This window comes from Lepus europaeus, chromosome 5 (genome assembly GCF_033115175.1).
Source record: "Lepus europaeus isolate LE1 chromosome 5, mLepTim1.pri, whole genome shotgun sequence".
NCBI lineage: Eukaryota > Metazoa > Chordata > Mammalia > Lagomorpha > Leporidae > Lepus > Lepus europaeus.
The window spans coordinates 115931419-115951606 of record NC_084831.1 but is presented as its reverse complement, the minus strand read 5'-3'; the positions used below and the strand labels follow the sequence as shown (position 1 = coordinate 115951606).

The window sequence follows — 20188 nt, the reverse complement described above, 5'->3', positions numbered from 1 at the left end:
GTTCTTTCTTTCATTGTTGCATCGTGATTTCTCCCACCAGGGGCATTGCTGGGGGTTTCTGAGTGTGATCTTTTCAAGTGAACTTCTGGGGTGATCTCTGTTAGGTGGTGATTGACAGAGATGCATTCTCTGTTTGATGGCGCGTGACACGAAGACTAGTCTGGGATTCTGTATTGATTGTCCATTATCCTGGAGAGGCCGGTATTTCCTGGTGTTTGAGCCTTCAGAAGTGAGAAGCTGTTCACATCTACTCTTTCCAGTGTATGGTGAAATTATTATGGGCCTATAGCTGTCAGCAAGAGCTTTTTTTTTTTTTAATATTTATTTATTAATTTGAGCCACCCAAGCCCTTCCAAGCAACGCCATCAAGACCAAGGCACTAAAGCTCTCCTGGGAGAGAAGGCACAGCACTGGTTCTGGTGGCTCCACACCAGTGAATACAGCACCCAGAACTCTAGGGACAAAGTAGAAGAGAGGGTAGGGAAGGGTTGGGAGCCACAGGATGCACTCAGTACACGCTGGGGTCCCAGTTATTAAAACTGTTGGCTGCCTGAACCTTCAGAGGTAGCGTGGGACCCTCACAGTGTCCTGAGAATCCTCTGGGGTAGGGGTGGGTTAATGTAAATAGATACTTTCAACCGGGGTGCCTGAGGAATATTGACAGTATCAGCTTGGTTTGAGATCCAGATGCGGATTTAAATTCAGTTTCTCCCCACCAAACAGTGGGTTCTGCTGCTGTGTTCCCATAGGATGGGAAGCCAAGCAGGCCCCTCCTCAGCTCCCCTCTGGAGCTCACAAACCAGAAAGCACTGGTTCAGGTCAGCCTAGGCAGAGGACTGAGGCCTATGGAGAAGATTCCCTGTAAGAAACCCTGAAGGGCCTACACTGTGGTCTGTGGCGCTGGCTTCCCCATAGTCTCCGGTTCGTGTCCCGGCTGCTTCCCTGGATAGCAGCGGAAGATGGCCAAGTCCTTGGGCCCCTGCACCCACCTGGGGATTTGGAAAAAGCTCCTGGCACCTGGCTGTGGATTGTCTCAGCTTCAGCTGTGGAGGCCATTTGGGGAGTGAACCAGCAGAAGGAAGACTTCTCTCTGTGTCTCCATCTTTCTCTAACTCTGTATTTCAAATAAATAAGCAAATATTTAAAAGAAAAGAAGAGAAATATATATAGAGAGAGAAAGTGAGAGAGAAAGGAAGGAAAGAAAACCTGAAAGCATTTGCCTCTTGTAAATCTGGCAGGAGCGGGGTGACAATGGCCAGCACGGGAGAAGAGAAACGAGGTCTGGTTGATGTGAGCTGCATGGACACGGCCACGTCTCCTCTTCACTCTGCTCTTATTCTCCCTTCAGGAAAAGAACCTTGTTTCCGCCCAGGGAGCTTTCGCCTATGAGGCGAACGTGATAACCACTACACTACAAAAACCAACCAAGGTGCTACCTGCTAAAATACTTCCCTGAAAGACATACAGATGAAGCCTGTGCCCTGGTATATTCATGAGACAATATAGTGCCTTTCTCGTCCCCTTCCCGCCGCCATCGGTCACTTCCCCCATCCACAGAGGATACAACCCCCGCGTTTCCACGAACACGTTAGGGTCCTGCGGGACAGAGGGGGCAGTGTCCGTTCCCCTGCGGGAGCAGCACGGGGCGCCAGCCTCTGGAGAACCCGCACTCCCTGCGGCCCGGCACGCCTGCGCCTCGCCGCGCCCACGCACATCCCCGAAGGAGATGCTGGGGCTCCTCCGCGGGCCGCCCTGGGAGCTGCCGGGTGCCCGCCGCTGCCACAGGAGCCGCGCAGCCAGGGCCCCGCCACGTTCCCTGGGCCCGGGGCAGGCCAGGCAGAGGCTGAAGGGGAGGACAGAGCCGACGAAGGCGCGCAAGGACAGCCCAGTGCCACTCCCGGGGAGCGCGAGGGACATGGGTCTGCTCGCCTTGGACCGCGCCGCTTGCTTGAACTCCGTCACCACGAGGAAGAACCGGGTGACAGCAAGGCCCGTCCTCGAGCCACAGGAACACACGCGCTCCTGGCAGGTTAGATGTGGAGTCAAGGAACTCCCCGGCGTCAGAGCCCTGGTGTTTGGGATTGCTCTGAGCGTGGGAGGATGGGGATCGAGCTCAGGGGCGGCAGGGTTTTGGGGATGGGCTCGTGGTGGTCTCTGGGGACCCCAAGGCCTTGCTTGAGAGAGATTCCCTCGGGCGTCTGTGTCCCTGCTTGCGTGTGCGTTGTCGTGGGAGCTCATAGCGGCTCGACTCTAAGCTCCTCATACCTTGGGCTCCTTCGGGTCTCCCTCCCGCCGGCCACCCCCGGGTGCCCTGGCGGCTGCGCACACCTCCCCGGAGGCCCGCTGTCTGCTCCCCAAGGCTGCGTACTGTCTGAGCTCAGCCTGGACGCAAGGCTGCCTGCGGGGCGGGGCTCCTGGTGGGTCCGGTGCGGTTCGCCCTTTGGCGAGAATCTGGAGGGGGCGGCCTCCCAGGGCTTCCCTGATGGCGGAGGAGGCGCAGGTGTGGTAACATGGATTAGTTCTTCTCCGACGTGCGTGTCCAACGCAGCCGCTGCTGCGGGGGAAACACAGCAGGCAGCGCTTGCTGTGTGTCCCTGGTGGTCTAGTGGCTAGGATTCGGCGCTTTCACCGCCGCGGCCCGGGTTCGATTCCCGGTCAGGGAAGGGTCGTTTTATGCCCCCCCATGGTCTTCGCAACTCTCACTCTGGGCCTGCTGTTGTCATCGCCATTTCCCACTCAGGCCCCTGTCCTGTCACTTGACAAGTCCCACAAGCAACCTACCCCAGGCTACACAACTATGTGGCTTAAACTCCGCCACTACAGTGCAGTAAGAAATGAGCTTTTGAAAGTGTGCAGGAAAATTTCACAGGAGTCTGTCAAGAGCCGGCTGACGCCCAGCATGGAAACTCTCTGTGGGGCTCTGCCTGGCCTGTGGCGCTGCAGCCATCAGCATTCACTGCTCCCAGCACAGGGAGATCACCATCTGCAGCACACTCTCCTCCAGGGCCCCTCCCACACCAGGGTGTGGGGGAAGTGTCTTCCTGGTGCCTACCTGAATCAGCCTGCTAGCCTAGAGGTCTGGGAAGCCTGGGGCTTCCTGTGTTTCAAAGATGTCCAGCTTTATGTTGGATTGCCAAAGATAAGTCAGTGGACAGGAAAAGTTCAGCTTCAGGAAAAGAAATGCAAACAGGAGTGAAGTTTGTGAAAATGCCCAGTGCAATCTGGGCACATGTCTCCATCTGTGGGCTGCACTGAAACCTTTAGGATGGAAATCCGGGCGCTCAGGAGGACTTTCAACATCAGGAGTGAAGAGCCACCTCTCAAGACTCTTTGCAAAGATTCTGTGACTGTTCCCTTGGGTTGTCTGGCAGTGACCTGTGTGACCCTGCTCTCCTACAGACCCTACAGACCTGCCTGCCGAAACACAGAATTTCTTGCCTGACCTATGTCAGTTGTCAGAGTGGGGGACCCAATGCAGTTTTCCTGTGCAATCCCAGGGACTTAGTGACATTTGATTCTGGAATGATTGATGGCCCTGGACTGGTGCTACCACTCTGCAGTATACAGGAGTGTACCTATGACGATGGGAGTTTAGGGGCCACCACTGCGCCATAGCGCGTAAAGCTGCTGCCTGCAGTGCTGGCATCCCATATGGGCACCATTCCAAGACCCTGCAGCTCCAACCCAATCTAACTCTCTACTATGGCCTGGGAAAGCAGTAGAAGATGGCCCAAGTCCTTGGGCCCCTGCACCTGCATGGGAGACCTGGAAGAAGCTCCTGGCTCCTCTCTTCAGATCGGTGCAGCTCTGGACATTGAGGCCAACTGGGAAGTGAACCAGTGGATTAAAGACCTCTCTCTCTCTCTCTCTCTCTCTCTCTCTCTCTCTCTCTCTGCCTCTCATTCTCTTTCTGTGTAACTCTGACTTTCAAATAAAATAAATAAATCTTTAAAAAAAGAATTAATCTCAGCATTAAAAAAAAATGAAAAGATGGGAGTTCAGGGGCAGACATTGTGGTGCCATGGGCTGGGCTGCCACTGGGACACGTGCATCCCCTATCAGAGCTGAGTATCAGACCTGCATCCACTTCCAACTGTCTGCTAATGTGCCTAGAGGGAGCAGTGATGGCTCACAGACTGGGTTACTTGCCAGCCAGGAGTGAGACATCGATGTGCCTCATGGTGCCCGTTTCCACCTGGCCCAGCCCTGGCTGTTGGAGGCATTTGGGGAGTGAAGATTCCTCTCTCTCTCTCTCTCTCTATCTCTTTCTCTCTTTCGCTCTCTGTGTGTGTGCATGTCACTGTGACTTCCAAATAACAACATCTTTAAAAAGAAGGATAGACATTGCTGTTTCAAGCTGGAGAAAGAAAGTGTTAATTTCAACTTGTACAAAAAAGATAGGCAACAAAATGTATGTAAAATGAAATTCATTTTCTGAGGTTTCTAAACCCTAACATTCAAGTAAAATGAACATGTGCCTAAGAGCTGGTAAACCATCTGCAGGGACTTTTTTCTTCCTGTTCCTGGACTCAAATCCTTGCTCTTTCCTGCCTGGGATGGGGAGGGAAAAGGATGAGTGCCTTTGAGGATCCTCTCCTGATCTGGGCATTGGTGTCTTAGGGGCTATCCCATTTGCAGAAGAAGGGCTGGGATTTCTGCAAGCAAAGGGTCCATTGGTCCTACCATGTAATTTGGTTCTCAGAGATGGTGACTTCTTTGATTTAGACTTGCTTTGTTGTTTTATTTTCTCATCAATTGGAGAATTATTGCTGACTTAACTTTTGGTATTGAAATTAAACAAGTCATTTAATACTTCAGTTGTTACCTGAAATAGATAAATAAACAAACAAAAACAACTCATTAACAATCTTCTGTGTGGTCTTGCTGATAAGTGCCTGGGGCTGGGGCTGGAGCTGGGTGGAGATGGAGACCAGGGGGAGCCGGACTGTGGGGAAGGGGAGAAGTTACAGGAGTGGATTGCAGGCCAGAAGGAGATGGTGGCGCTAGCACATTCAAGGCAGAGTCTCCTGAAGTGTGCTGGCTGCCCGTGGTGTGGGACAGAGGGCTCCAGCACCTCCCGATGCCAAGAGCCCTGCTCCCAGCTGCTGCTGCAGGTGAGTTAGCCAGACCCCCACCAGCTCCTCTTCCTCAGCCTCAGTTTACCCTCCGTGCTGCGCCTGGGGAAAATAAAGGTCTTTGTCAGGCCCCGGGGTGAGAGCCATAGCTCAAACATACACATTCAGACTTGTTACAGCAAAGAGAAGGCACTTGCTGAAAAACTCTCCCTAATCATCTCATAGGAGGGTGGGGCCACAGGGAGAGCCCTGCAGTGTGAGAGGCACCAGGGTCCTTGGACAATAACAAGACTGTGAGAAGATCATGGTGACAAGGGGCTAAGGACTCATCCCACATGACCTAGAGGTCAAAAGCCTGAGCTGGACACCAACATGTCTTCTGCTACATCACAGAATGTCAGGGAAGGCGGAGGGAGGGCTTCCACCTGGAGGAAACTGGACAAGTTCTATAGGTCTACAGGGTGAGCATGACTTTGGCTGGGACAGGAACATGCTTTGCCCGGTGAGGCTTGTCAGTGTTCATGTGCAGATAGAAGGCAGCGGTGGGGGAAAGAAGTGAGCAGAAGAAGGAACAGGGAAATTGCCAAATAAAGGGCAAGGCATGCATATATTGTACCTAAAACGTTTCTCAGACTAGAAAACTTAGGTAACGGTCTCTAATAGAAATCTTTTTCTAAGCTACCAGGGCTTTTCCTCTCAGCCCCTGAATCTGGGAAAAGCACCTGGGATTCCTTCCATCATAGGACAAGGACAGCCTTTAATGAGACCCATAAGGAAGCTTGAGTATGGAGCTTCCTCAGATGGCAGTCATTTCAAAACTCAGGTGTGTATGATGAGGGCCATCACCTGATGAGGATTATGTATGGAGGGATATTTTAAACTGTCTATGAAACAACAGATTTCACAGGGCAATTTTAAATTTTATATAACTTAAATTCTTGTTAAATATCCCCCAGAGAGCTCCCAGAGGCTAGGAGCTGGCCTGACTTAGGGATGCAAGGGAGCAGAGGATTGTGGGGGAAGGGTGAAATGTGCCGAGTCCTGGAAGTGAGTTCATTCTGTGCTTGCCTGTTTCCTGTGGCCAGTTTGGCTCTGGGCCTGGGCCTCTGAGGGAGGCAGGCTCACTGTCTTTTGGGAGGCATGGGACCCTTGGGCCAAATGATGCTTGTAGCGTGACTCCTATCTCTATGCTGTATTTAAATAATGGGACTGGGCTGAAAAAAAGAAAAAAAAAAGAGCAAGGCATAGATCTTGGCTGATGCCCCTGATCCCAGGGGAAAGCAACCTTCTGCAAAGGTAATTTCTCCTTAGGGCGTTTCCAGGGATATCTTCAGGAACTAACCAAAAAGTTCTTTAATACAAAGTAAGGGCTGATGCCGTGGCTCACTAGGTTAATCCTCTGCCTGCAGCGCCGGCACCCAGGGTTCTAGTCCAGGTTGGGGTGCCGTATTCTGTCCTGGTTGCTCCTCTTCCAGTCCAGCTCTCTCCTGTGGCCCCAGAAGGCAGTGGAGGATGGTCCAAGTGCCTGGGCCCTGCACCCGCATGGGAAATCAGGAGGAAGCACCTGGCTCCTGGCTTCGGATCGGTGCAGTGCTGGCCATAGCGGCCATTTGGGGATGAACCAACGGAAAGGAAGACCTTTCTCTCTGTCTCTCTCTCACTGTCTAAATCGCAGAGGATTAGCCCCTGAGCCATGGCACCGGCACTCTGGGTTTTTGTTATGGTTGGGGCGCTGGTTCTGTCTCAGTAGCTCCTCTTTCAGTCCATTTTTTTAAAAAAATGAAACATGGAAAAAAATGCTTATTTCTCATTCCTTAGGTGTTTCCCATCAACCCATCTTCTTAGGGAAGGATTTGGGGTTTGGTTTTGATTTGTTCCATCCGTTGTAGGGGAGGCAAATGCAAACCCAGAAGCTGTTCCCTAAAAGTTTGGTTTCCTTGCTGTTGGGTTCTCTTTGGGAGAAGAAGACCTAAAAGCTCTCTGTGTAGTTTCTTTCATGAGAAGACTCATTGAAGGCAACATTTTCCAGGACCTCCCGCTGTGCCCTCACCACTTACCTCTGCACACAGGGTTCCTGCACACAGGGAGTCTCTGGTATTTTTCCCTGAGGACCCTGTTTTCATCATACAGCTGCACAATGGAATCCAGGACCTGCCAGTAGAGGTTGGAGGTGCATCCTGTCCAGGAGAGAATTACAGTGAGGCAAGGTATTCACATTCGCTTAAGAGAAGGCTTCCTGCTAATTCCCTGAACTCCACGCAGGGCCTGGGGGGCTGCACTGACAGGCTGACGGGGAACAAGCTTCATGGACACCTGCTTCCCAGCTCCAGCACATTCACATCATTCTACACCCAGTGCTGCAACATGAGGAAGACTGGGCCGTGTGTGCGACCCGGTCAGTCTTGTTGGGGCCCAGCTCAATGATGTGGCCTGGTGGCTTCAGCATGAGAGCAGTGGGAGGTGAGGGCTAAGGCAGAAGAACCCTAGGATCCACGAGGAGCCCTAGGAGCAAGAACCAAACCAGACATAGGAGTCTGATGAGAATGGCAGCGGAGGAGACTGTCCACAGACACAGACCGTGCACAGAGTCAGAGGCACAAACACGGTTTGGGGGTCAGATGGCTGTAAGGGGAAGAAAGAGCTTAGCATGGTCAGGTCTCTACCTAAGCCTATTTGGTTGCTTCCAGAATAGTAGTTACAGCACCGGTGCTCGCTCTCTCACCAGTCCATTTGTAAGTGGGTGAAGCAGGTCTACCACGCGCTTCGATTCTGTGAAGCTCTGGGCAGTGGCCTGCCCGTGGAAACACACCCACTGCCAGACTCAGGCCACTCGGGGCCCCCTACCGCTGTCTCTGTCCATGGTGCTGGTGTGACGCTGCAGCCTCTGTCGCAGGCTGACATTGACCACCATGGTCTCCTTCAGGCGCTGCCGCAGTTTCTGGATCTCATCTTCTGCAGCCGTTCCTCCAGGACGTGAGATGAGGGAGGGGAGGAAGAATCTTTGTCACTGTTGGAAAGCCAGGGGCCACCTAACATGACCCCTGCCTCTAAGGAACATGGGTTTTCTTACTGCAGGAGCCCTCCAGGTGGGTTTCAAGTGAAGAATGGGCAAGTACTGAGCACACTCACAGGGCTGCCTCCACCCAGGGGCATGGGAGGTGGAGGAGAGCCAAAGAGGAGGAGCAAAGACACTGAGGGCCTCCAGGTAAGGCCAGACGGTTCCCGCGGAAGCTGTGGCCACCTCCTCGGTGTGACTTGCAGGAACTGGAAATACCTTCCTCTACTACATACCTTGCCCAGACCAGTTCAACACATGGTGAACACTTCCTCTGCAGCTCAGGATGAAATGTGAAAGGGAAATGGGGATTCCTTCCTAGGAGGATGATCTGAGCAATAAAGGGCAGCTACTTACACTTGCCACGTGAAGGAGAGGGAGAAAGGTGAGCCTGATGGGGTTTATATTACTGTGAAAATAGCCCAGTGGGTCCTGAGTGAATTAACACAGTCTCATTCTGCTGCCAAGAAAAGGATATAGGAAAATACTCCAGGAAATGAACGCTGGACATTAAGAAAAGGAAGAAAAAGACTGAGACTGTGTTCTAAACACACAACAGTGATGCTGCTGCCCAGGGGGCTCCTCTGTCCATGCCGGAGCTGCCCTGGCGCCTGGGGGTTTTTGAAAGGGAAGCATGCTGCTGACACCACACTTACTCATGGCCTTTCTTTCACCACACATGCTGGCTGTTGGATTGGACAGCATTGCAAAAATGAGAATAAATCACCCAAGGTTTGGGGAAAAAAGAAAAGGAAAAAAAAAAAAACCTTTGTTGCTGCACAAAGCATGACATTCTGGGCATTTACCAGGGGTTGGCAAAATCAGAGACCTGTCTTTAGGAAAATCACCTTTCAATTGTCACTATGATGGGACCTCGGGAGGAGGCAAGGGGACAGGATGCCTGATAACTGAGCAAGGCTGGCAGTATTCCTACATGATTGGAAAATGCAGGGATACCATCCATGGACTATAATTATCAAGACCATTTCAGAGTGCAGGGGGCTGGTGCTGTGCCATAGTGGGTAAAGCCACTGCCTGCAGTAGTGACATCCCATATGGGGGGAGGGTTTTTAGTCCCAGCTGCTCCACTTCCAATGCAACTCTCTGCTGTGGCCTAGAAAAGCAGTAGAAGATGGCTCAAGTCCATGGACCCTGCACATGCATGTGACCCTAAAGAAGCTCCTGGCTCCTGGCTTCAGATCACATCAGCTCTGGCTGTTGTAGACATTGGGGGAATGAACTAGCAGACGGAAGACCTCTCTCTCTCTCGTTCTCGCTCTCGCTCTTGCTCTCGCTCTGCCCCTCTCTGCCAGAATGGAACTCTGCCTTTCAAATTAATAGATAACTCCTGAGAAAAAAAAAGACCATCTCAGGAAAAGAGCTGTCCCATGAAAGGCAGGTTGTGTATATGGACTGTGGAGTTGGCTGAAACTTTCCCGTGCTCCCATCACTCTCCTCTATGGGCCACTGAGCGTGCATCAGATGCTCTGTCCAGTGGTGGCAGGGTGGCTCAGGTGAGATGTCAACCAGGAACACTGAAAATCATCTCACCCACCCAGGACTGCACTTGACACCTGAGCCCAGCGCTCTTTTCAGCCTATATGCCTTTTCAAGGAGAAGCTTCTAGGCCTGTCTACACAGATGCTACAGCTCAGTTCAGACAGAAGCGGTGAGCGTGCAGAAGGAAGAAGCTACTGGAAGGTTTTGAGCCGCACTTTATTTACAAGGGGAGCAGTCACAGCCTGGGTCCACAGCAGAGGTGGCTTCTTGTGCCTCAGACAGGACGATGTCACCGCTGGAAGGCTGAGCACAGTTGCGCTGGCCGGAAGGAGTCAGATACCGTTCATCCACCGCGTCCTCCTGCTCCACACTCCCTCCCTCCCCCTGGTGCTCTCTGTGGGGCCTGGTGGGAGAGGCAAGACAAGAGAGGTAACCGAGGCAGCCTGGAAGCAAAGTTCATTACAAGTCCTGATCTGAAGCTCATGAAGCAGCACCAACACCAGAGAGGACAACGCAACAAGAAGCAATGTGGCATCCACTTCTGACGGGGCGAGGTGGGCTAGAGCTGGGGCAGAGACAGTGGCAACTGCTCAGTGCACTGACAAACAGCTCAGTGTGAAGATGCAGACTTAGGAACTGCCCTAAGTCCAGTTAGAGACCCAAAACAGTGGACACAAGATGTGTAAATAAAGCATTGTATTTTATATTACATGAAGTGGCTCTTTGAATATTGGTTCCCGAGACAGCAAAAGCTCCCTGGGCTCTTCTACCTTTAAGATTTCTCCAGATATTTGATGTCATTTGAGTTTGTTTTTCAAGGTAACTTTTGGGAATGAAACATCTGCCAACAAATCTCAGGAAAACTGTGCAGAAATGAGACAGGCATCTCAATCTGGGGTTCAAGCATGAAGGTTTAAAACTCACACAGAAACCAAGGGCCACTGCTTGGTTTCCCTTTAGGTCAGACTGACTAAAAGTGAACTTGAGACATTACTGATAAATGGAAGCAATGTATGAGCTCCCAGTAGAGCAGGTGACCATTAGAGATAGGACACATCCTTGTAAAATCCATAGACAAAGAGGTCCCATCTGCAGTCTCTGGGTTGGCTTTGTTGTTGTTGCTCATGGTGTTAACGTTGAGCTCTCTTTGGATCCCTTGCTTTTGGAATCCTCTCTAGTTTTCCTCGCTCCATCACCAGCCCCTTCACCATTCAGAGTTACCTGTGGGCCAGGGTCTCTTGTCTGTCTCCATATTTCTGATCATTGTGATTCTCTGCAAAGCACGAATAGAAAGTGAGTCAGAAACTAAGCAGGCCCCATTCAGACATCACAGACATGAGACTCTATGATCAGAGACTGATCCTTTTGCGAGTACATTCAGAAAGCTCTGGGAGAGTTGTTCCAGGAGGCCTCTGGGAACACATCAAGAGCAGAGCCTTGGAAAGATGTCTTATCCCCTGCACAGGGTGTTCCCGATGTAGATACAGGATGTCTACAGCGTCTTCTTTTCTAGCTCACATGACCCTTGCATAGTTGCCTTCAGGATTTCTCCAGCTGGAACCTTCATTTCCACCCCAAAGCCGCCCACTAGAGCGTGGTTTGATTCCCACTAATGCTTATCCTGCAGACCCTACTTGCAGTCTCCTGGGAGAGGACAGGCAACCCTGTCCACCACCATTGCACCCAGAGCACAGCCCAGGCACCGACAGCCCTGGCCCTCTGGTGCTCTCAGATGTTCCCAGAGGGAGTCTCTCTATAGAGTGACGCCAGAGAAATCCCCTTTCCCAACACCAGCATCTGCTTTATCTGGTGCATCAACTGAACCCTGAAACGAAACAATTCACCAGCATTGCTTCAATTGATCTCTACAGCACTCAAAGGAATTCCAACTGACCCACTTTAGAAATGAGTAAACAAATTCAGGGTGGATCAATCACTGATTAAAGGAAGGGCGTGGATGCAATGAATTATTTGCTGAGATGAGAGCCTGGGTAATGGTGACCCTCAGCCCAGAGCTCTTTCCATTGTGCACGCTGGCTCCTTCCTATTCTTTCTGCTTCTGCCCGTGATGGAACAGAAGGAACCAGATTTACCCTCGCCCCTCAACAATGAGGACATGACAGTTTTCAACAACAGCGCTGGACATCACACATCGTGCAGTACAGCACAGCGGTGCCTGCGAGGGAGAAACCAGGGAGGTGAGTCTGGCCCTTGCCCTACTCCACTGCCTGAGATCCCTGGACTGCAGGGCTTAGGGAGAACCCAGGCAGAGCCTGCACTGAGCTTCAACAGCTCAAGACAAAAGAGATCACAGGGCGAATACAAGAGAGGAGGCTGTTGCTCAGAGATAGGTGCCTTGGCTAACTGCATTCAGTGTTCAGCTATGAACTGATGAGTACGTGAGTGTGAGGAAATGGTACAAACCTGGGCAAAGAACTTCCAATCATCTCCAGCTCACACTGAAGTTGTGATAGTTGCTGCTTCCACCGGGCAGGGGGAGAAACTGTAACAAACAGGGGCTCAGAGGCAGTTCTGCAGACCTTATTGCCTCCTAACAGTAACTGTGCACTTTGAGTGATGGTGGATGGCCTGGAAGTTCCCCAGCTGTAACACATGTGCCTTTCTGGAGGCAGTGTGGGTGGTGAGGGGGCTGTGCACTGTGGGGGCGGGGGATATGGGAACTCTCAGCACTTTGTGAACAAACTCTCTGGGAATCTGAAACCTCTACAAAGACCTTTTTCTTAAACCAGATTATGGTCCTAGTAGTGGAAAGAAATTGCCACAGCACAGAGTAAAAGCTGCTCCTGTCCTGCTTAGCAAGATTTCAAAGCTGCTTTGAGCAGAAACCAGTTGTTTTAAGTAACTTGAGTTTATACCAATATCTAGCTAAAATAGTTTAAGGACACTGACATAGTTCTGAAACTTACACTCCTGTATAACATTGTAGAGAAAAACCTGAGGTGAGAAGGAGAGACAGGGGAGGCCTTAGAAAAGATCTACATTAAACTGAAATAGAAGAAAAGGATTCAATATGTTAGAAGAGAGACACATAGGCTGGGATTAACAGCAGGTTACATACAACTGAAGACAGATTAATGAATGTGTTCCTTTAGAGGTAAGAATAACCCCAAATGAAACACCAAAACAAGAAAAGACAGAACAAAAGCAAACAGAGCATCAGTCAACTGTGGGAAATTTTCAAACCACCAGATGTACTCATCACTGTAATGGATGTCATTGCCGGAGCTGAGAAAAATAACAAAGACTATTATATGTATGAGCCATATTGTTAAAAATTTGATTAGAATCCAGACCTGTAGATGCAGAAAATCCAGTGAAGTAAAATGATGTAGAAAATTAGATTGCAAAGTACACAGAGTCTTGGGGCCAGCGCTGTGGCATAGCAGGTAAAGCCAGTGCCACCTGCAGTGTCGGCATCCCATATGGGGGTTGGTACAAGACCCGGCTGCTCCACTTCCAATCCAGCTCTCTGCTATGGCCTGAGAAAGCAGTGGAAGACCACACAAGCCCTTGGGACCCTGCACCCATGTGGGAGCCACAGAAGAAGCTCGTGGGTCTTTGCTTCAGATTGGCATAGCACTGGCCGTTGTAGCCATTTGGGAGTGAACCAGCAGATGGAAGACCTCTCTCTCTCTCTCTCTCTCTCTATCTCTGCCTCTCTGTAACAGTGCCTTCAAATAAATAAGTAAATCTTTGGAGAAAAAAGGAAAACAAAACTTTTAAATAGAATCCTACATCCAGTGAAAAGCTCTTTCAAAAATGAAGTCTGGCAGCCAGCCTTGGGGCGTAGAGGGCTAAGCCAGTGCCTGCAGTGCTGGCATCCCATAGGGCCACTGGTCACATTCCTGGCTGCTCCACTTCTGATAAAGTTCCTGCTCATGGCCTGGGCTCCTGCCACCCACATGGGATTCCTGGATGAAACTCCTGGCTCATGCTTCAGCCTGGTCCAGTGCTGCCATTGCAGCCACCTGGGAAGTGAGCCAGCAGATAGAAGATCTCTCCCCATCTCCCTCTCTCTCTGTAACTCTGACTTTGAAAATTAAAAAAAAAAAAGGAGAGAGAAAAAAGAAGAGAAAAGAAATTAGGTCTATTCCCTGCCATGCTCATCAAGATGAGATCATCTTCTGTACTCTTTTACTGATTGTAGATGAGACCCTAAAAAGAATAACTCGAAGGAATTACCTGAGTGCTCTGAAAAGTCCAAAACGCATGTGGATGAAGTGCCACAGACAAGAGCAAAAGAATGCCCTAGGGCGGTAACAGCATGGTTCTCCCTCCTGTGAGGCGCTCTGGAGGAGGAGGGGCCTTTGGAGATGCAGCCACTTACCCCCTGTGAATTTTCTGGCAAGGCTCTCTGCCAGCTGGCTTCCTTGGGCCAACTGCTCATGGAATCTCTGTCCAAGGTGGTGGGCTACATCCGTGTTCCTGAGGAGGCCCTCAAAAGCCTGGCCCGTGTCCTTCAGGTGCTGGGCAAAGAGGGAGCAGACCTCTCTCCCTTCCTGTATCCTGCGCCGTAAGTGGGTGAGTTCTCTAGCCCGAGCCTGAACTAGGGAGTCTTCTCTCCTAAGGTGGGGATGAAGACATAAATGTAAGATTAAATGACAACTCACAGGAGTCTCGGAAAACCATCCACTAGAATTGCCCAAGGGCAGTGCCCATGGTGCGTGCTGATGATATTTGTGAGATTTTCCTTTGAAGAGGGAATGAGCATGGATCCCTAGGTTTGTTGGTTTTTGGTATGAGTAAGTCCCTCACCTCAGCCCACGTCCATGTAGTGAACAGCAAGCAGTATGCCAATAGGGCCAGGAACATTTGTGTTGGGCAAGCTCGCCTGCTGGCATTGAGAGGTGGGAAGTCCCATAAAGGCCATGAAGGCAACATTCATTAGAATGACATGGAGATGAGGATAACCAGTCGGAATGCAATGAGAGTACATGAGCTTCCAGTGATGAATGCGTCATCTCTATGAGATTTCCTTGTTTTCTAAAGCCTGAAGCATTGCTCACTGTCCCAACATAGGATGTGAGCTCTGTACGGGCAGACACAGCCTTGTGTTATTCAGCTCACAGCACTCAGTAGAGGTACTCATAGGGCATCCAGTTAACGCTGAGAACCACAGAATCCTGAAGCTGGACCAAGCCTCTAGAGTCACCCACCCTATCAGATGCCTGAATGTCCTCTTTCAGTCAGCCAAGTGGTTGTTCTCAGATTGTCAATCTCTAATCCCTAGAAATGCTACAAAGTGTGGGGCAAGTCAAGGCCTACAGGGGATCAAATAGGGGGCTTCAGTCCTGTACCCCTTTCCAAGTTCTATCTCTGTTTACATGGGTTTTACACATATGACTTTCTATGATCACTTCAGCAAAGTGCTCAAAGACAGTTTGAATGCCACAATCTACCCTATGGATGAAACTCTCTAGGAAGGGGCAAAGATGGCCTTGAGAAAAGTAATAATTCATTTTCCAGGCAATAGCTGCTCAATAATCTAATTCCCAATAGCCCTATAGTGCTTGAAAAATTGGTAGAGAGGAAATAGTTTTAAAATGAAAGAATATCTGTAGAAGCTGGAAAATATCTCTTGTAGAAAAGTTCATTAATGGTGCCAGTGCCATGGTGTAATGGTTAAACTGACATGACACCAGTATCCAGTATGGTTGCAGGTTCCACCCCGAGTTGCTCCTCTTCCAAGCCAGCTCCCAGATGATAGCCTAGAAAAAGCAGTGAAAGCTGGCCCAAGTGGTTGTCCCCTGCAACCAATGTGGGAGAACAGGAAGAAGATCCTGGCTCCTAGCTCTGGCCATTCCCTGCCCCAGCAGTTGAGGTCATCTGGGGGTGAACCAGCAGATGGAAGATCTCTCCCACCCTAACATCTGTCTCTCCCTTTCTTTGTGTAGCTCTGATTTTCAAATACACGAACAAATCTTTAAAGAATTCTATTAATTACATTCACCGTGCCTATAAAAAAGAGTAAGAATACAAGTACAGCAAATCACTGTGATTCCATGTGTGTCAGAGATGGTGCAACCACTTGTAATCATGAGTTTGACCTCGTGAACCTCTGCAGGAGATGCTGTCAGTACTTTCCTCTTACAGGTGAGCCAGCCCAGGAAAGTTAAGAAAATGGGTCCAGGCACACACAGTTGGACATGCACTGTTGTGTCCTGCCCAGGCATTTGCTTCCATTTTACTCATATGTTACTTCATGGAGAACCCCACCGCCCTTCCTCACCCCAAGCCCACAGCCCCACTGATTGTCTTGGTCTGGTTCAGCCATGGATATTTCCACTTCTCCTTGAACAAACTTGCTCCTTACCCCAGCCTCGCAGCTGAACGCATCTCCTCAAAGTCAAGCTTCTCCTCCAGCACCGATGCAATGAGGTCTTTGTACTCCTCACACCCTGAGGAAACAGAGTCGCGCCTTCCTCAGCAGACAGGTGGCCATGCAGCCGAGGTCACTGTCTATGGGGAGGACGCACAGTCCCCTCCACCACACAGGAAACCCAGGGACCAGGTCTGTGCAGGGGTTGTCACACGTGTACTCCTTGGACTCCTGAGTGTTCCCCAGTTTAGAGATGAGGAACGAGAAGCTCATGGACAAGTAGAGCAACGTCTAGAGAGGACTCAATTTGAATGAGGCAATGCAGGGTTCACATCTCCTAGGCCTGATCTAAGTCACGGGCCACTGCAAGCAGCAAGCCCTGGGGCTTCTTCAATGAAAGGTTGACCTGGGTCATGAAGCAGTGATTTCCTGTGTTTGGGAGGACACCAAGGACTGTAGGCCTGATGGTTCTCCTGTGTGGAGTTTCAGTAATCCCAGAAACGTTTGAAGATTTAAAAACCTTTCTAGGGAGCTGCATTGTGGGACAACAGGTTACACCTCTGTCTTTGAGGCTAGCTGCCCATATGGGAGCACTGATTCAAGTCATGGCTGCCCCTCTTCTGTACCAATTCCTACTAGTGATCTCCCGCGAAGGCAATGGAAGATACCTCAGGTACTTGGAACCCAGCCACCAAAGTGGAGACATGGATGCAGGGTTCCTCACTTGGGCCTGTCCAGCTCTGTCAGTTTTAGCCACTTTGGCAGGGAATCAAGGGATGTAAAATCTTTCTCTTTATGTGGAGCTTAGAGCTTCTTCTGGGTCTCCCACATGGGTGCAAGGGCCCAAGGACTTGAGCCTTCTTCTAAGGCTTACCCAGGCCAGGCAGAGGGCTGGATCAGAAGTGGAGCAGCCAGGACTCAAACTGGCACCCATATGAGATGCCAGCACTGCAGGCAGTGGCTTTTTTTTTCTTTTAATTTGACAGAGTTAGACAGTGAGAGAGACAGAGAGAAAGGTCTTCGTTCCGTTGGTTCACACCCCAAATCTGCGCCCATTCAAAGCCAGGAGCCAGGTGCTTCATCCTGGTCTCCCACATAGATGCAGGGGCCCACGCACTTGTGCCATCCTCCACTGCCTTCCAGGCCACAGCAGAGAGCTGGACTGAAAGAGGTGCAACCGGGTCTAGAACCAGGCACCCACGTGGGATGCTGGTGCAGCAGGCAGAGGATTAACCAAGTGAGCCATGGCGCCGGCCCCCCAGGCAGTGGTTTTACCTGCTATGCCACAGCGTCGGCCCCTGTTTTATTTTTAAAGAGAGATCTGCTATACTTTGAGTCAGATCCCGAACACCTACAACAGCCAGGTCTGGGCACAGGTTGAACACTGAAGCTCCATCTGCGTCTACCATGTGGGTGTCAGCTACTCACTTACTTGAGCCATCATCTTTTGCCTCCCAGGCTCATTAGCAAAAAGCTGGATCAGAAAGCAAAGGCAAGACTATATCCCATGCGCTCCCACATGGGATGCAGCCATCCCAAGCTGCACTATAGCCCACTGGGCATGACACCTGCCCTAAGGAGCCAGCACTTAATCAGACATTCCAACGGGGAATGTGGGTGTCCCAAGGGACAGCCTAAACTGTGAGATATCCACCTTTAATTGTAGTACAATTTTGATATGCGATCATTTTCATTTCATTGACAAAGAAGCTGTAATTTTCACTGTTCACTGTGTATGACAATAAACAGCATCACAGGTTTGAAGCCCTCCCATATGCACACTGATTAATTGAAAAATCATGGTAGAAATTTGAAGGCAAACAACTGCAATGTAGCAGGTGCCCTCCTGTAGCATCCCTGCCCTCCCAAGCTCTTGTTTCCATGTACACTTCAGGAACTACAGCCTCCCCCTCTTCCCTCTATTATTAGCAGCTTTAAGATTTTCCAGTGGATTTCCAAATTCAAAGCTGGCTGTGCAGACAGTGAGATAGTGCCTACACTGGCCTGGCTTGTGACTGAGACCTGCTGTCTTCTGCACTTGGCCTTGTTCTCCTCATGCTCATGTCTGGGGGCCACATCCTGGAGGGCCACCTGCCCTTGCCGGCTATTTGCAAAGTTCATGTGCAGGGTGAGACAGAAAGGGTGGCATAGGTCTCAGGTCTCCTAGAAATGGCCTTAAAGTAAGCAAAGAGTAAGCAATGGCTTCTCTGCATGTATGGGGAAAAGAATCTTCTGCAGGCGTTACGGCTTCCTTCTGTTACTGCCAGGGCTGCTCTCAGTCCCAGATGCCTGGGAACAGACAGCCCCGAGCTCCTTGAAGGCAGGCGGGTGCCATTACTCCTTTCAGGACAAGGGATGCTTCCTGTAGATGGGACTTAGTAAGTGTTTGAACTGAATGCTGAGACAGTGGAGCGCACAGCGCTGTCCTGGTTCCTAGGAGCTCACACAGGTCCCTGAGCCAGAAGAAGCCGTTAGTGCCTCTCCTGGGGTTTTAGTCTCCTCCTCCCTACCTTGTCCCTGCAAACTTTCATCCTTTGTGCCTCAGTTTTCTCCACTGCGGCAAGCTGAGGATGAAATACAGGCACCTACCGACCCAGGAGTACAGTCAGGGAGTTTACTTTGATGAAGAAAAGGGAAGATAAAGTGGAGAGTGTTCATTTCTCTGAGGAAGGGAACCCCCACTTTTCAGTCTGGGCCTGCGGCTCTGCAGACCTACCGTGTCTCTGCAGGCGGTTGGCCAGGAAGTAAACAGTAGCTCTGGCCGTGAGGAATTTCTCTCTCATGTCTTGGATGTTCTGCTGGCTCCTCTCCAGCTTGGCGCGTAGGTTGTAGTAGGTGTCCAGGGCACTGCTGTTAGCCGTTGTGCCTGGAACAGTGCTGGGAGGTACTGCCATGATGAAGCTGTGTCAGAGCAGAGCCAGAGCCTGGGCAGGGGGGAGCCATACAAATAATGAGCTACACACACATGAGGGCACAGTGCTGTCGGTGGTCTTGCTTAGTTACACACACGTGAGGGCACAGTGCTGATGGTGGTGTTGCTTAGTTACACACGTGAGGGCACTGTGCTGACGGTGGTCTTGCTTAGTTACACACACGTGAGGGTACTCTGCTGACAGTGGTCTTGCCTGGTAAGCTCCTACAGCTCACCAAGCTGCTCAGCTCTAAGGTGTGAGTGATACCAGATACAATTAGTATCTCTGTAACTCTTCTTCACATCAAAGGGGGTGAGGGGTATAAAGAGAGTCAAGAATGCAGATCTCACTCTAACTTACTTTTGGGAGGAACTTTGTCAGCAGCCACAACTCGCAGACTCCTTAGAGACAAACGTGAGGCCCAAGATGCCAGAGGTCTGAGCCGAAGGCACTGCCCATGCACAGACACTGCCCCAGGAGGGAGGCCAGAGGGCCGAGCCTGCCAGGGAACGGTCTGAAGTCACAATAGCAGAACTAGAAGGTGGGGGTGTCGTGGACTCTCAGGAACCTGTGCGTTCTTCTGCTCATCCCCAGTGGGCACCACCCCCTCCGCAGCACACAGGCCTGTGCAATGGGGTCTGGTGGCCTAGCCGCTGAGGGGTTGAGGGACAGGCAAACTCGGCCTGGAATCCTCGGGTCCCCACGGAGAGCCCGAGACAGCCAAACCCTGTTCCCGGCGAATGGACCCTAGAGCAGCCATCACCGCGACCCTGTGCGCGGGGAGCCCCGTGCTGGACACGCGAAGCTTCCGAGCGCCCGCGGGGCCGCTGGGGAAGCATAGGCAGGGTCTTAAAGGCGTGGAGGCCGCTCTGGGGCCTTGAGCCCATTCGCCCGGCGGGACGTGGACTCGGGCATCTGCAGGGCGCGGGCTCCTGCTGCGGGCAGGCGAAAGCCACGCGGCTCCCCGCGGCTCCCCGACTCCCAACCAACGGGTAACTTTCGCGGCGCACAGTGCGCCTCCTGCTCGCCCCTTGGCAGTGCCCGGGGATCTGTAGCTCGCAGCATCGCCCGCAAGGCCAGCCATTGCTCACTAGTGAATAGTTGGGGGCAGTCACAGGAGACACCCCATCTGCATCACTGCATTCTCCAACCAGGGTAAGTGGCAACAGTATTGGTTGCCATTCAGTGTGTGCTCAGGGGAAGTCCCCTGAGGCTTCAAAGTGTCACCCACTTTGCCCCAGCTGCCTACTCCACTCCTGCCCCGAGTGGCAAATTCTCTACTAAGCAGATAAAACCTGAGTCCCAA

The 20188-nt window shown here is 51.2% G+C and overlaps 1 protein-coding gene, 1 long non-coding RNA gene and 1 other non-coding gene across 3 annotated transcripts; 1 reads left to right on the top strand and 2 right to left on the bottom strand.

Moving 5' to 3' along the window:
- The first annotated feature begins 2591 nt into the window (after positions 1-2591).
- TRNAE-UUC (transfer RNA glutamic acid (anticodon UUC)) lies at positions 2592-2663 on the top strand. The gene has a single exon. It is a non-coding gene; the product is annotated as a tRNA-Glu (tRNA).
- Positions 2664-4762: 2099 nt separating this feature from the next.
- On the bottom strand, positions 4763-8001 carry LOC133760946 (uncharacterized). Its single transcript, XR_009866026.1, has 3 exons — positions 7920-8001; positions 7133-7252; positions 4763-4825 (listed from the first exon to the last, which is right to left on the bottom strand). It is a non-coding gene; the product is annotated as an uncharacterized LOC133760946 (long non-coding RNA).
- Positions 8002-9846: 1845 nt separating this feature from the next.
- Positions 9847-18864, bottom strand: LOC133759189 (neuroblastoma breakpoint family member 6-like protein). Its single transcript, XM_062190135.1, has 5 exons — positions 18687-18864; positions 15965-16049; positions 13979-14214; positions 12055-12133; positions 9847-10033 (listed from the first exon to the last, which is right to left on the bottom strand). Exons 1-5 carry the CDS (start codon positions 18862-18864, stop codon positions 9847-9849), a joined length of 765 nt encoding a protein of 254 aa, XP_062046119.1.
- Between the last annotated feature and the right edge of the window lie 1324 nt (positions 18865-20188).